Source organism: Lutra lutra, chromosome 1, assembly GCF_902655055.1.
Source record: "Lutra lutra chromosome 1, mLutLut1.2, whole genome shotgun sequence".
NCBI classification, from domain to species: domain Eukaryota; kingdom Metazoa; phylum Chordata; class Mammalia; order Carnivora; family Mustelidae; genus Lutra; species Lutra lutra.
The window spans coordinates 2,369,812-2,382,128 of NC_062278.1; the positions used below are offsets into that span (position 1 = coordinate 2,369,812).

The window sequence follows — 12,317 nt, forward strand, 5'->3', positions numbered from 1 at the left end:
AAAACAAAAAGTTGTTTAATAAGGCTTCGGAAAAATACAGAAAATCACATGGAGGAAAGTTATTAAATGCCTCTGTCCCACCGTCCGAGGTGGCTATTGGAAACAGCTCAGTGAACACCACCAATTCCGGGGCCGCTGGGCCCCCCTGCGCTCCCGAGAACCCGACTCTCCAGGGGAAGCCTGCAGAATGGCAGTTTCAGCAGGCAGCCGGGCGAGCAGACAGCAGGGAAATAAAACACCCTTCGAGAAGCCCTTCCTCCCAAGGCACAGCCCGTTGTTACGGGTGGGACTGGGATGTGCTTCTAAATTCCAGGATGGAGATGTTTATAAATTTTCTCTGCATCCAAGAATTTTCCTTAATTCCTCACACTGATTGCTTCAACTGTGGTTTTATTTGTGATTTACGGAAGTATACAACAATCAAGTATTTACTTAGTTCCTCCTGTGTGACAGGTGCAACGGCGAGGACCGGACCCACTGTTGCCCGTCTGCCTGCAAAGACACAGACGTGGAGCAGACATGGAGAGAACCACTGGGGTGCCCAGGGCAGGTGCATCAGGTGTACCCCGAGAGTCAGCTGCCCCCTACCACCTGGGACCTAGCCTTGCCCTTGACTCTGCTGAGGCTTCTCCGCTTAGGAAACCCTTGGCCTGCATTAGTTGACAACAAGGGCCTTTTAAGATTCTACGTCTGTTCCCTCCTTTCACTTGTCCCAATTTCTGCAGGTCCCTCCACCCCTCCCGAGGGGCTCAGAGCTTCCTCGGCTGGCGCTGGCTCCCTTCGAGGGCCCGGCTCAGAGGTAAAGCCATAGTGCACTCGCTCTGCAGCAACCACAGGTAGCCAGGCCTGGGATGCACCCTAACGCGGGAGGCGGGATGCTGGTGCGCCCGCGTGGGACACCTGGTTTGGGGTTTTCCCTCACTGTTACTTCCCTTGCTAGTGACGATGGACTGGTGACTGGTAACTGCTTCATTGTGTAAATCTTCCATCTTTCCTTTTCGTTGTGTTTTCCTTTCCTTTTTTTTTTTAAGATTTTATTTATTTATTTAACAGACAGAGATCACAAGTAGGCAGAGAGGCAGGCAGAGAGAGGAGGAAGCAGACTCCCCGCTCAGCAGAGACCTTGATGCAGGGCTCGATCCCAGGACCCTGAGATCATGACCTGAGCAGAAGGCAGACACTTAACCCACTGAGCCACCCAGGTGCTCCTCTTTTCTTTCTTTCTTTTTTTTTTCAAGGGTTTCTTGGGCTGGTATTTAATTAGCAACGCATTCCGATGACGATTTTTTGCATGCAGGAACACAAGCACAGAGAGACTAGCTCTGGGAGCAGGTGTGGGTCACCAAAGAGGGAAAAAAGGAGCTGAGTACCTCGCTGCGGAAGAAGGAACCCTTCGACATGGAGAAAAAAGCCCCTTGCCTTCCCCACGCCAAGCAAACCAGACACTGCACAGCTGCGGCGTCACAGATGTCAGGCGCAAGTGTTGTCCAAGGTCTTGGCTCTAAGAGACGTGATACTCGGTCTTTTTCTCTGGCTCCAGCAAGAGGAGAATCTGCAGCGTGAAGGAAGGAGAGATAATGCCAGCCTTCTGCAGTGCCTTTGGATAGAAAAAGTGAAGCTAATTGTGGGAGAGATTTAAGTTAGTGTACTAATTAGAGATAGCATAGTAATAGCACTATAGCTCGCCCTGGGGCTGGAATGCTGTCCCAAACATGTCGCACTGATTAACTCATTTACTCCTTAAAAAAAAAAAAAAAAAACAAACCTCAAAAGCCCTGGAGATTGCCTCCCCGCAGAGAAGGCCAGAGAGAGATGTCCCGCAGCCAGTCCCATGCCGCACAGCCCATAGGAGGGAGGTGTGCCTCTGTGCCCGGCATTGGCCTCCGAGTCTGCTCTGGGGCTGCTTGCGAACATCTATGTGGTCCCAGACCTACCGCAGGAGAAAACCGCGGATGCAGAGAGCAGGATCAGAGACGGACTCCACGGAGGGTCTGTGGCCACACCATGTACATGGGACCAGAGAACTCTGACCCACAACCTCTACACGACCATCTGGAAGCCACACCACGGCCCCAGGGCTGGACCAGTCAGGAGTTGGCCGTGACTGCCCACTTCTCTTCCCCTCCAAACTCGGGACAGCCGTCCCTGAAATCAACCCCACAGGATGCCTGGCTTGTGAGCCCGCCCACAGTGTCCATGGAGCTCACCGCACCTTCCTTCTCTTCCATGACAAAGCTGCCCCCATCCCGGCCTGCTGTGGGTCTTTGCCCATCCCCGGGGCTGCCGGGGGCCAGCTTTGTTCGCTTTCCTTCGGATTCTCTTTGCTTATCCTCCCGGGTGTAGCCTCCTGTCCATAAAATCACAGCGCATGAGGACCGGGGTCCAGCAGGGAGAGAGCGTGTCAGACCCAAGGAGGCATGTGTTGTAACATAAAATTTCACTGCGTGAGTTTGAAGGTCTAAGTGGCTTTATGAAACGACCCGCTAGTAGACTGGCATCCCCTCCAGCAAGAAGAGAAGAGCTCGGGCAGCTGTACCAAAGGTAGGGATGTTACAGGCGGAAACAGTGCAGGACAATCAGCAAAAGAAAAGATGGTTTCCGGCGAGGTTACCTTTCCTGGTGGGGGTCGGGGGGGAGCAGGGCTCTGAGCCAGCAGATTCCCTCCTCTTCTTTGGGGGCAGGGAGAGGGCCCCAGGGACAGGGTACCTCCCTGGGGGCCTCCAAAACATCCTCACGGGCGGTTAGGGCTACACTTGGTAGGGGAAGGTTGGGACTGGGGGGTGGGTGTGGTTAGGTTAGCGACGACTCCTGGCTTGGTGACTTGGCCTAAGTGGCTCCATTCTGGGCCTGATGGTTTTCTTTTTAACACATTGCAAGATGGAGCAAAACCCTCTGGGGAGGACAGAGGGAGGAGGGGAAGGAGAGGGCAGCAAATCCCACTGAGCTGCAGGGAGAATTGCCTTCCCTTCCCCATCGTGACAGTTGTTTTCTGATGGTTTGTTTTCCGTGTAGGGAGGCTCTCCATTTTTATGGAGTCAAACCTGACTCACACATTTGTGCAACTGGGAATGGGTTGTGGGATCTGCCCTTCCCCACTCCTCAGGGCTCAACCACACCTCATCCCTACGGAACTTACAAACTGGGCGCTGCCCTTGCAGGTACCAGAAAATCTTGTCTCCCCACACACCTGCTCGCTGGGCCCACCAGCAGATAAGGGTGGGCCTACTCCTGCCAAGTCAGCACCCCCTGAGGGGGGGGAGGCCAGCATCCAATGAGGGGTCGGCCACAGGTGGCAGGGGTCTGGACCTTTCTAAAAGACCAATTCTGTCTGGACAGCTCCTAGCATGGGCCCTACCCCTGCTCTGAATAAAGTGTGGGACCCTTCCCCTTCCCTGGGTGGTGTAATCTGTCTAATCTTAACCCAAATCCTGTCCTAACCAAGCCCTTTCCAAATGCCCTTGCTCTGACCACTCCTCCCCGAGCCTGGCTGGAAGTCTTGGGAGCCATCTCCTGCCCATCCCCGGACAGATTAGTGTCTCCTCTGTTCACACATGCCAGCCCTCCACCGTGCCACTGGGTCACATGCTGGTGACTAACCTCCAGAGTTAGTCAGAGTTGCCCGGGCGGGATGGGGGAGCCAGGCCTTGAGGACGTGGGGCTCAGGGTGGCTGAATGCATAGGGGAGTGAGGCCGGGCAGGGCCTGATCCTGGACTCTGGGATGCGCCAACAGCCTCCTGCCCCTGTCCCCTGCTCTTCCAGGTCCTGGCTGGGCACAGGCTCCTCTCCCCTCCTCCGGGGGCTCTCATCTGGGGTCGGCTCACCACTTGACTGCGGCCCGCTCCCCACCCCACCCCAGCACTGCGTCCAGGCCCGCGCAGGGTGACTCCAGACCGTCCCCTCCAAAACCCACCCCCACCCCCATGTGGGCCGGACCCCAACTGTCCCCTGCAGTGGGGACACTCCGCCCTGACCCGCCAGAGAAGGACGACACCAAAGCTGCAGTGCGGGGACGCCCCTACGGCACGCGACCACTGATCCCCACGTGGTGCGGACAGTGAGGGTCCCCGTGGTCCCCCGCCTGGTGAGCGACCAAGGGAGAGGACAGCGACGGTCTTTCGCCCCTGCGCACCGCCGCCAGCCCTCGGCCCCGCCCTCGCAAGGCCCCGCCCCCGGCCCAGCGAGGCCCCGCCCTCGGCCCCCCATCACTCCGGTCCTCGCCCCGCCTCCGGCTCCGCCCTCCTCATCCCCCGGCCCTCCGCCCTCGCGAGGCCCCGCCCCCGGCCCCGCCCTCCTCATCCCCCGGCCCTCCGCCGTCGCGAGGCCCCGCCCTCGGCCCCCATCACTCCGGTCCTCGCCCCGCCTCCGGCTCCGCCCCAGCCCCCGCCCCCGGGCCACGTGACGTCCGCCTTTTTCGCTGAGCCGACACCTGGGCGCGGGTCGCTGCCCCGCCCGCCGCGCCTGCCCGCGTCCAGCTCGGCTTCCGTCCGCCGCCAGCATGATGTGCGGGGCGCCCACCGCCTCGCAGCCCGCCACGGCCGAGACCCAGGCCATCGCCGACCAGGTAGGCGGGAGCGGGCGGGGCTCCGGCCGGGGCTGCGGGGCCCGCGGTGCCTTCCCGGGGTCGCCTCCGAGAGCGGCAGGTGGCGGCGCGCGGGGGCGCGCGGGCCCGCGGAGGTCGCGTCCAGCGCGCGGAGAAGGCCCGGGACTCCTGGCGGACGCCCCCTCCCCGGGCGCCGGGCACCCCGGCCGGGCTCAGGGGCCTCCGCGTCCGGCCGCCGAGGAGGGCGGTGACTCAGCCCCACGGGACCCGGGGAAATGGGGAATTTGCAGCGACTGCGGGGGCGACCCCGCCCGGGCCGCGGCTCCGCGCACTCCCCCGGCCGCCCGCGCCGGAGGGCCCTGCCCTGCCTCGCCGCTCCTGCTTTTCCCGGACAGACGAAGTCCTCCCTCGCCCGCGGAGTGCTGGACGTGTGTCAGGCCGCGGGCCCTAAACTGGTGTGGGGCGCTGGGAAGTGACCGGCGGCAGTGGGGTCGCTGCGAGGGGAACTGCGGCGGACAGCGCGGCTGCTGACGGGCCGCTACGAGGAGAGGCCGCGCCCCGCCTCCTGCACGTCCCTGCTGGCTCCTTAGGGGAGCACCCCGGGACTGACCCCGCTTCCCAAGACGTTGTGCACCTGCCCCGATGAGGAGTGCCCGCCAGTCCTGTCCTGGGGCCTCCCCCGGTCCCCGAAGGCTGCTACCTGACCTGGGGGCTCTTTCTCCCCGTAGGCACCGGTGTGGGAGCCGCCCTTCTACCGGCAGGGGCGGGCCTGGCCAGCCAGGTAGCGGCATCACCTGTTACCACCCTTGCCAGCAGCCCAGGGCTCTCCTGCCTCCAATCCCCAAGCAGATGAAGGGGGGGTGGGCCCTTCTGTGGGTGTCGCTAACCACCCCCCCACCCCCCACCGCCCGCCAGTTTTGTGAGCTGTCTGCAGAGTCCCTTCCGTGCAGACCGGGCATGGCACTTGCAGGAAGAAGGGGCTCCGGGAATTGTTTTCTGCCCCTTAGGGGGGAGCTAAGAGTTGAATGTGTCCCCTACTGTAAGGAACATCGGGTTACAGAACGTCTGTGACGGGAGGCACAGGAATCCGTGTGCAGCGTCTCATATGAGAAGTAAGCGGGGTGAGCCCCTCTTGCAGGCGGGAAGCCACTAAGGTTCCCCGTTCTGTGCCCTCCCCAAGGTGAAGGCCCAGCTGGAAGAGCGGGAAAACAAGAAGTTCGCTACCTTTAAGGCCGTGGAGTTCAGGAGCCAAGTGGTCGCTGGAAGGAACTACTTCATCAAGGTGAGTGTCACCACGGGGGGCCAGTGGCCTGGAGGCTGGGAAGCAGGAAGCTGATGACCTGAAGGGATCTGTCCCCCTACCCTGTCCAGAGCCTTAGGCAGGCTGGCCCAGCAGGGACACGTGGGGCCACAGGTCCTGGCTGCCCCTCACTTGCCTCCCCCCAATTTCCGTCTCTCCAGGTTCAAGTTGACGATGATGAGTTTGTGCACCTTCGAGTATTTCAAAGTCTCCCGCATGAAAACAAGCCCTTGGCCTTGTCCAGCTATCAGACCAACAAGGCCAAGCATGACGAGCTGGCGTATTTCTAGCTCCCACACTGAGTGGGGCCCATCCATGTGTTTCTGTCCACTGTGAACACATCTGGGATCAAAAGCAAATGTCGTTTCTCCATGGGGCCACTTGGGGGGCGGGGGGAGTATCACGCACCTCTCTTGCGTCCCTGCCTTTCGTCCCTGCCTTTGTCTTCCTGCCTTTTGGCGGGAGAGACAAAGTACTGTCACTGATCTTAATTACTTTCAAAGACGGCTTATATTCTCTTTAAATACATATTTTTAAATCTTCATGAACTTATTCCTTTGTTGGGGTGTTTTCTTGGAACTGAAACCATAATCCTATACTGGAGCATCGAGCGGTGAAGGGATGTGTTTCTGTGGTCGTTCGCAAGCCCCAAGCCTGCTGTGGCACGGGAAGCCCTCCTGGGTCACACGCCAGCTGGAGCTCGCTGGACGCCCCTTCCCACTGCAGAGCTGAGCCCAAGGATGGTTGCCCAAGGTCACAGCAAGTGGGCAGAGGACCCAGGATTCTGGGAGACCGTGTTCGAACCACAGCTCCCCGCACTCATGCCTCGACTCCATGCGGTCTCCCCCATAAAATGAAAGGATTTAGGTAGATCTCGTTCCAGAGCATTAGCTCTAGGGCACCTGGACACACTCACACACTGCCTTCCGCTCTCGCAGAAACACAGATGTGTGTGCAAGAGGCCGTAACCTTCCGGGTAACGCAGGTGGGCGTGCAGGACAGTCGGTTGGCCTCGCTGTGCCCTGGGCCGCCTGCAGGGTCTCTCGAGCTCCTGCTCTGAGCTCAGTGTGCTGAGCCCTGGGCCACCGCACGTCTTGGGTTCTCCAGAGGGTCCCTGCCGTCAAGGACGTCGGTCCTGTGCTCGGTTGGCTCTCTGTCCGCATTTTGTAAATAAAGGCCATGGCATGACCATGTCTGGGAGAAGGAGGGAGGGTGTGGTGTCTTGTGTGGCTCAGGTTGTGGCAGAAAATCATCCTTGAGGGTTCAGCTTGGTCTCGGATTCCCAAACCTCTTTGCGTCTGTGGTGTGAGGGGGCCTCTGGGGTCTGGATCTTGGAGGGAAGAGCAGAGCACGGGAGGGTCGCACAGTGGGCAGACCGTTCCAATGGTTTGCAGAAGAAAGCCCTAAAACGAGCCACGTGCGTCCTAGACTCTGTCCTGGCTGGAAGAATGGGAAGCTTCCCTAACAGGCTCTTACTCTCGGCCGTCGAGCCATTTTGCCCTGAAATGAAGATTGAGCGTATTTCGTAACTCAGCTTGGGGAGTTATTTGGGAGCTGGTTTGGGGGACATTCTGGGCTGGAGCTCCTCCACCTGCCCCACGGCCCCTCAATGTGGGGACCCGCATGGGGCTCCTGTCCGTGTCTCTCTACGACAGGATTTTCCTCCAGTTGTGCCTCTCACCCACCAGGTAGCCCTTTGTGCCAGGCTGGTGATGCCCCCCCAACCACGGCCCCTCACTGAGCTCTCCTCCATCACCCCTGAGAGTGCTCCAGGACCAAGAAGCCCACGAAAGGGACCTGGCCCACAGCTGAGCGTCACAGACCCTGCGCTCAGGTTCCCCAGGTGGGAACGAGTCCCCTGGGCCAGCAGGTGGGCCGCCTTCCCAGCTGCCCAGGAGCTTCCTCTTCTCCGCCCAGAATTCTTGCCAAATGTCACTTTTCCCGAAGCCTGACCCTCCACCCACCCCCCCCGCCGGGCTGCACAGGTCAGCACACTCAGCCAGGCCTGGTTCTGCCCCTCCAGGGGCCCCTGGATTCCTCACCAGCTCAGAGGTCCCTAACTGCTCCCGGCACATGGTGCCGGCGGAAACCACAGTCAGCTGACTTAGATCAGGTGCACGCTGGCCTAGAGATAGAGGAGCCAGTAATGGATGTCACTTGGGTGCTGGACACAGTCCTCCATGCCGCTTGCCTGTCACCACCAGGTGGGGTGTCTAGGAGACTCTCCCTGAGCTGCTTGGAAGTGGAATTCACATGTTTTCTGTTCTTGCAAAAGCAGGCATGTGGCCCCAGCAGACAAGGGCTAGACAAGGAGAATTCTAGAGGAATGTGTGAATTCCTCTACAGTCGGGTCTGGACACAGGCTTTTAATCTAGGACTCCAATTACAAACTTGGAGAACAGATTTGTAACCTATTAAGGGTTAATACTGCTAACGCATAAAGAACTCTTAAAAAAAAGTGGGGAGAAAAGGGGGCACCTGCGTGGCTCAGCGGGTTAAGCCTCTGCCTTCGGCTGAGGTCATGATCTCAGGTCCTGGGATCGAGCCCCACATCGGGCTCTCTGCTCAGCGGGGAGCCTGCTTCCCCCCACCCCCGCCTGCCTCTCTGCCTACTTGTGATCTCTGTCAAATAAATTAAAAAAAAAAAAAGTGGGGAGAAAAGGATGAAAAATCATATTGTAAAATAATGAAAGACCGGAACACAATCACAACAATTAGAATGTCCACGTAGCATTTTTTTTTTTTTTTTAAAGATTTGAGAGAGAGCGAGAGAGCGAGCCCACAAAAGGAGAGGGAAAGACAGCAGTCCCCTGTGTGGGGACTGGTGACCTCTCGGGACTACAAAGGCACACGTCCTTGCAGCTGGCGCTCCCACTGCACAGTGACCACGAGCAGTCGACAGTGGTTGACACCTGGGAGGTGGTTGACAAGTGACCAGAAGATGGAGGAGGGGGACCCTCACCTGGTTCAGGGCTTCCTGTCACTGTACCGTATCCTGTTCACCTCTGCAGGCCCCGGGCCTCCCTCCTGTCCATCCTGACCCACCCTGGCCTCTGCTGTGGCAGCTCTGGCAGCGACGTCCAAACCCGTGGGACCCGCGCCTCCAGAGCCCAGGGTGTCCGCCCCCCTGGGAGGTGGACTTTGACCGGTTGGAGATGGCAGAGATGGGAGACTTGGAAGCCCAGCAGGCCGCCGGGCCACACCCCCCATGCATCTTCTTTCCCTCTCCCTGCCTTGTCCCTTTTTCTGTCTCACCTGCCAGCCCGGGATGGCACCCCTTTCATACTACTGTAGCTCAAGGGTGGGGCCTAGGCTCTTCTCCAGGAACCCGGTCTGGAAAGCTCCAGGGTGAGGCCTGGACTTGAGGCCAGTCTTCCCACCCCCCAGGGGTAGCCAGAACCAGGAATCCTCTCGATGGCTGAGATTTCCCAGCTGTGAGCGGTCTTATGCTAGACCTTCCGTGCAGAGCCTCAGAGAGACGGGTGACTGGGTGAAGACCCAGGTAACCTCGCCCCTATCTCTTTCATAGGACGTGGAGGGCTGACCTGGTTCCCGCCAAGGATGGGCCCGAACCTGTGGATGTTAACTTACTTGGCAAGGGGACGTTCCAGGTGTGATTAAGCTAAGGGTCTTGAGTTGAAGCGATGACCCCGGGCTCTCTGGGGGGCCCAATGTCACTTTGGGGTCCTTAGAAGAGGGACTGGGGGGCCATACTGCCGGCTGTGATGTGGGGGGCACGCGCCGGGAGTGCAGGCCTGTCTGGAAACTGGAAACGGCAGAGGGTAGGTTCTCCCCGGAGCCTCCAGGAGGAAGCAGCTGGGCCCACCTAGCTCGACCTGTCCCCTCCCTGCCCCCAGCACGGTGCATGCGCCCGCGTCGCTCTAAACCATGGCAGCCACACACAGTCGTCCACCAGGAGGGCCTTGGGGGCCGACGAAGGGGCCTGAGAGAGTCCGCAGCGGGTTTGACATGAAGCGTGAGGCCTTTTGGACACAAAGCGATTCCCCCGTTTGGTCCCACTCCCCTGTGCCTCTCTGGCAGGCGAGGAGCCTGGTGCTCCGGAGACTGCCTGCGGACTTAGTCGCGAAGGTGTGGGTGAATCACGGGAGGGAGCGCTGTACCTGCCTGGCCAGTGTGACCAGTGCCGGCCCGACGCAGGGCTGAAGGACCCAGGAGAGGCAGTGACAGGGATCAGTGGCTGAAGCCTGTTCTCAGACTCTGGCCTGGAGGGACCGGGGAAAGGAAACCCCACCCTCCCTGACACCCCTGCCCTCCGGCAGGGCTCACAAGCCAGCCCCCAGGGCACAGCGCAGATGGGAGAGGAGACCTGGGCCTCGACTGTCGGGTCAGGTCCCACAGGCTCATTCCTTGGCAGGGGGTCGTGTTCAGCGGGCGGGCTGTGCCGGCGGAGCAGCTTCGTGTACTTAACCGGGAGCTCCTGATGGGAACAGAGATCACTGAACAGCACGACCATCACCAGAAAGATTTATTTGTGGGTGATCGTGAGTCCACAGCGCACAGACGTGGACTTTACAATGCCGGTGGGGACTTTATAAACACCCACACACGCACAGAAGGCGGGCTGGACACCCCGGGGCTGCCCCCGCCACCACCTGGACCTCAGGGACCCTCCCTCCCTCTCCCGCACGGCCGTCGCAACCAGCCCAGCTAATGCCCCGGAAGGCCCAGCCCAGCCGCAGTCAGGCTCGGAGTCAGCACCGCCGTCCTCCTGCCCACCCAGTCCTGCAATCGGCCAAAATCCGGGCTAAACGTCTAACTTGGAATGGACGCGGCCGAGCCGCCGAGAGCACGCGCTCGCGCACACACTGCTGTCCTCGGGGCCCCGTGTCGTCCAGGAGAGCCGCACCCAGTCCCAGGAGTGCCACCTGCGCCGCCCGGCAGCGCGACGGTCCCGGGACTCTGTGGGGCGCACGAGGCCGCGGTGTCGCGCGTTTCGCTTCCCTCTGTTCTTCGGGACCCGCCGAGGGCCGCGGCCGGGCCCAGCGCCTCTCCCCCCCCCCCCCCCCCGCCCCGGCCGCGGAACCGGACCTCGGCCTCTCCCTCCCCGCGCGAGCTGGGGCCGCGGAGACAGTGACTGCGGCGGCTCTAAAGCCAGGACCTCGCCCCACCGCTGGGGACAGTGTGGTCAGTGGGGGGGGGGGGGGGTCCGGGTCCCCCGAGACCGCCGGCTCTGCGGAGCAGGAGCCCAGGGGTTCCGGGCGGCCGGCGCCCTCTGCTCCTCAGCTGGGCCGGGGGACGGGCGGGCCTGCGGGACGCGGAAGGACACAGAAGCGCGCCCTGCCCCGTGCCGGTGTGGGCCGCGGCGGGGGGCTGCACCGGCCCTGGCCCGCCCCCACCCCGGGGCTCTCAGGCCGCCGGGGCTCCAGGCCCCGCAGCTTCGGGGCCGCCCGTCCGCCCCGGGAAGAAGCCGTCGGGCCGGAGCCGGCAGCGCTCGGGTGGGGCCTGAGGTAGGCCCTCGCGTCCAGTCTGCGGCGAGCCCGGGACGCATGCGCACGAGTAGCCCGGCCCCCGAGGGAGCCAAGTCCTGCGCGGGCCGCGGGAGAAGCGCCCCCTAGAGAGCGGGCGAGGTGCGCAAGCGCTGTGGCGGCCCCGGGCCCCGCCCACCCGCCCCCTGCCGGCGGAGGCTGCAGGTGCAGGGCCAGCTTCCGCAGCCGCCGCGGGCTCTGGACACGCGCGGGGGTTCGTGCCGCCTCTGGCCGCAGACGCTCCGACCGCCCAGCGACCGCAGCGCGGACCACACGTGCGCGGACACACGGCCGCTGTGCTCCTGAGCGGCAGGCGTCCAGCCCACCCGCGCCCTGGGGCAGAAAGGAAGGAGGTGTCCTGGGGGAGGGTCGTCCCTCCAGACGCAAGCGCGAGGCTTCCGGGCCTGGCGCAGCGGACCCGGCGTCCCAGAGCTGCACCGGCTCCGCAGGGAAGGGGGAGCGCCGAGCTGCGGTGACGGGACGAGGAGGGCGGGACCTGCAGCCTGGCGGCGGGCGGTGAACACGGGACTCAGCAGCCGCGACCCCCGCGGCAGAGTCTGGGGGCCGCATGGATCCCACCCTGAGGCAGAGCCCACACTCTGCCCCGGACCCCCTCTGCCCTCTCAACTTCCTTCCCTGATTTCCCGCCCAGGCAGGTGCTGGGTGGGGGGTGGGGGGCTCCTGTCAAAACCCCGACCCACGGGGAGCTGTGCTTGAGGGACACGGAGCAAGCAGCGGGCAGGACAGAGGAGGACGACAGGGACTGCCAGCTGTTCTGGTGCGGGCACAGGTCGCTGGAAGGCGGCTTCTGAGGCAGGCAGGTGTGGCCCCAAGCTCCGGACTGGCAGCTCCATCAAAGGCAGGAAGAACGAGGGAAAGGCTTGCTCGGGGCACCAGCCCAGCAGCTGGAATGCTGTCACCTCCTTCGCCGCACATTCCAGCTGGGAGTGGACATCAGGTCAAGCAAGGAGGCAACGGCAGAGTCGGGAG

The 12,317-nt window shown here is 61.9% G+C and overlaps 2 protein-coding genes across 2 annotated transcripts; one reads left to right on the plus strand and one right to left on the minus strand.

The window, feature by feature from the left end:
* The first annotated feature begins 4,403 nt into the window (after positions 1–4,403).
* On the plus strand, positions 4,404–6,393 carry CSTB (cystatin B). The gene is made up of 3 exons (XM_047719096.1): positions 4,404–4,562; positions 5,722–5,823; positions 6,003–6,393. Exons 1-3 carry the CDS (start codon positions 4,497–4,499, stop codon positions 6,129–6,131), a joined length of 297 nt encoding a protein of 98 aa, XP_047575052.1. The 5' UTR covers positions 4,404–4,496; the 3' UTR covers positions 6,132–6,393.
* Positions 6,394–8,649: 2,256 nt separating this feature from the next.
* LOC125093621 (dapper homolog 3-like) lies at positions 8,650–12,167 on the minus strand. The gene is made up of 2 exons (XM_047719086.1): positions 12,011–12,167; positions 8,650–11,976 (listed from the first exon to the last, which is right to left on the minus strand). Exon 2 carries the CDS (start codon positions 11,895–11,897, stop codon positions 11,082–11,084), a length of 816 nt encoding a protein of 271 aa, XP_047575042.1. The 5' UTR covers positions 11,898–11,976; positions 12,011–12,167; the 3' UTR covers positions 8,650–11,081.
* Positions 12,168–12,317: the final 150 nt, after the last annotated feature.

Bases quoted from the DNA above. Each gene is read 5' to 3' on its own strand.
- LOC125093621 (XM_047719086.1), bottom strand. From the start codon at position 11,897: ATGCGGCCCCCAGACTCTGCCGCGGGGGTCGCGGCTGCTGAGTCCCGT.
- CSTB (XM_047719096.1), top strand. From the start codon at position 4,497: ATGATGTGCGGGGCGCCCACCGCCTCGCAGCCCGCCACGGCCGAGACC. The intron at 4,563-5,721 runs GTAGGCGGGAGC...GCCCTCCCCAAG, and splicing joins CCCAGGCCATCGCCGACCAG to GTGAAGGCCCAGCTGGAAGA. The intron at 5,824-6,002 runs GTGAGTGTCACC...CCGTCTCTCCAG, and splicing joins GAAGGAACTACTTCATCAAG to GTTCAAGTTGACGATGATGA.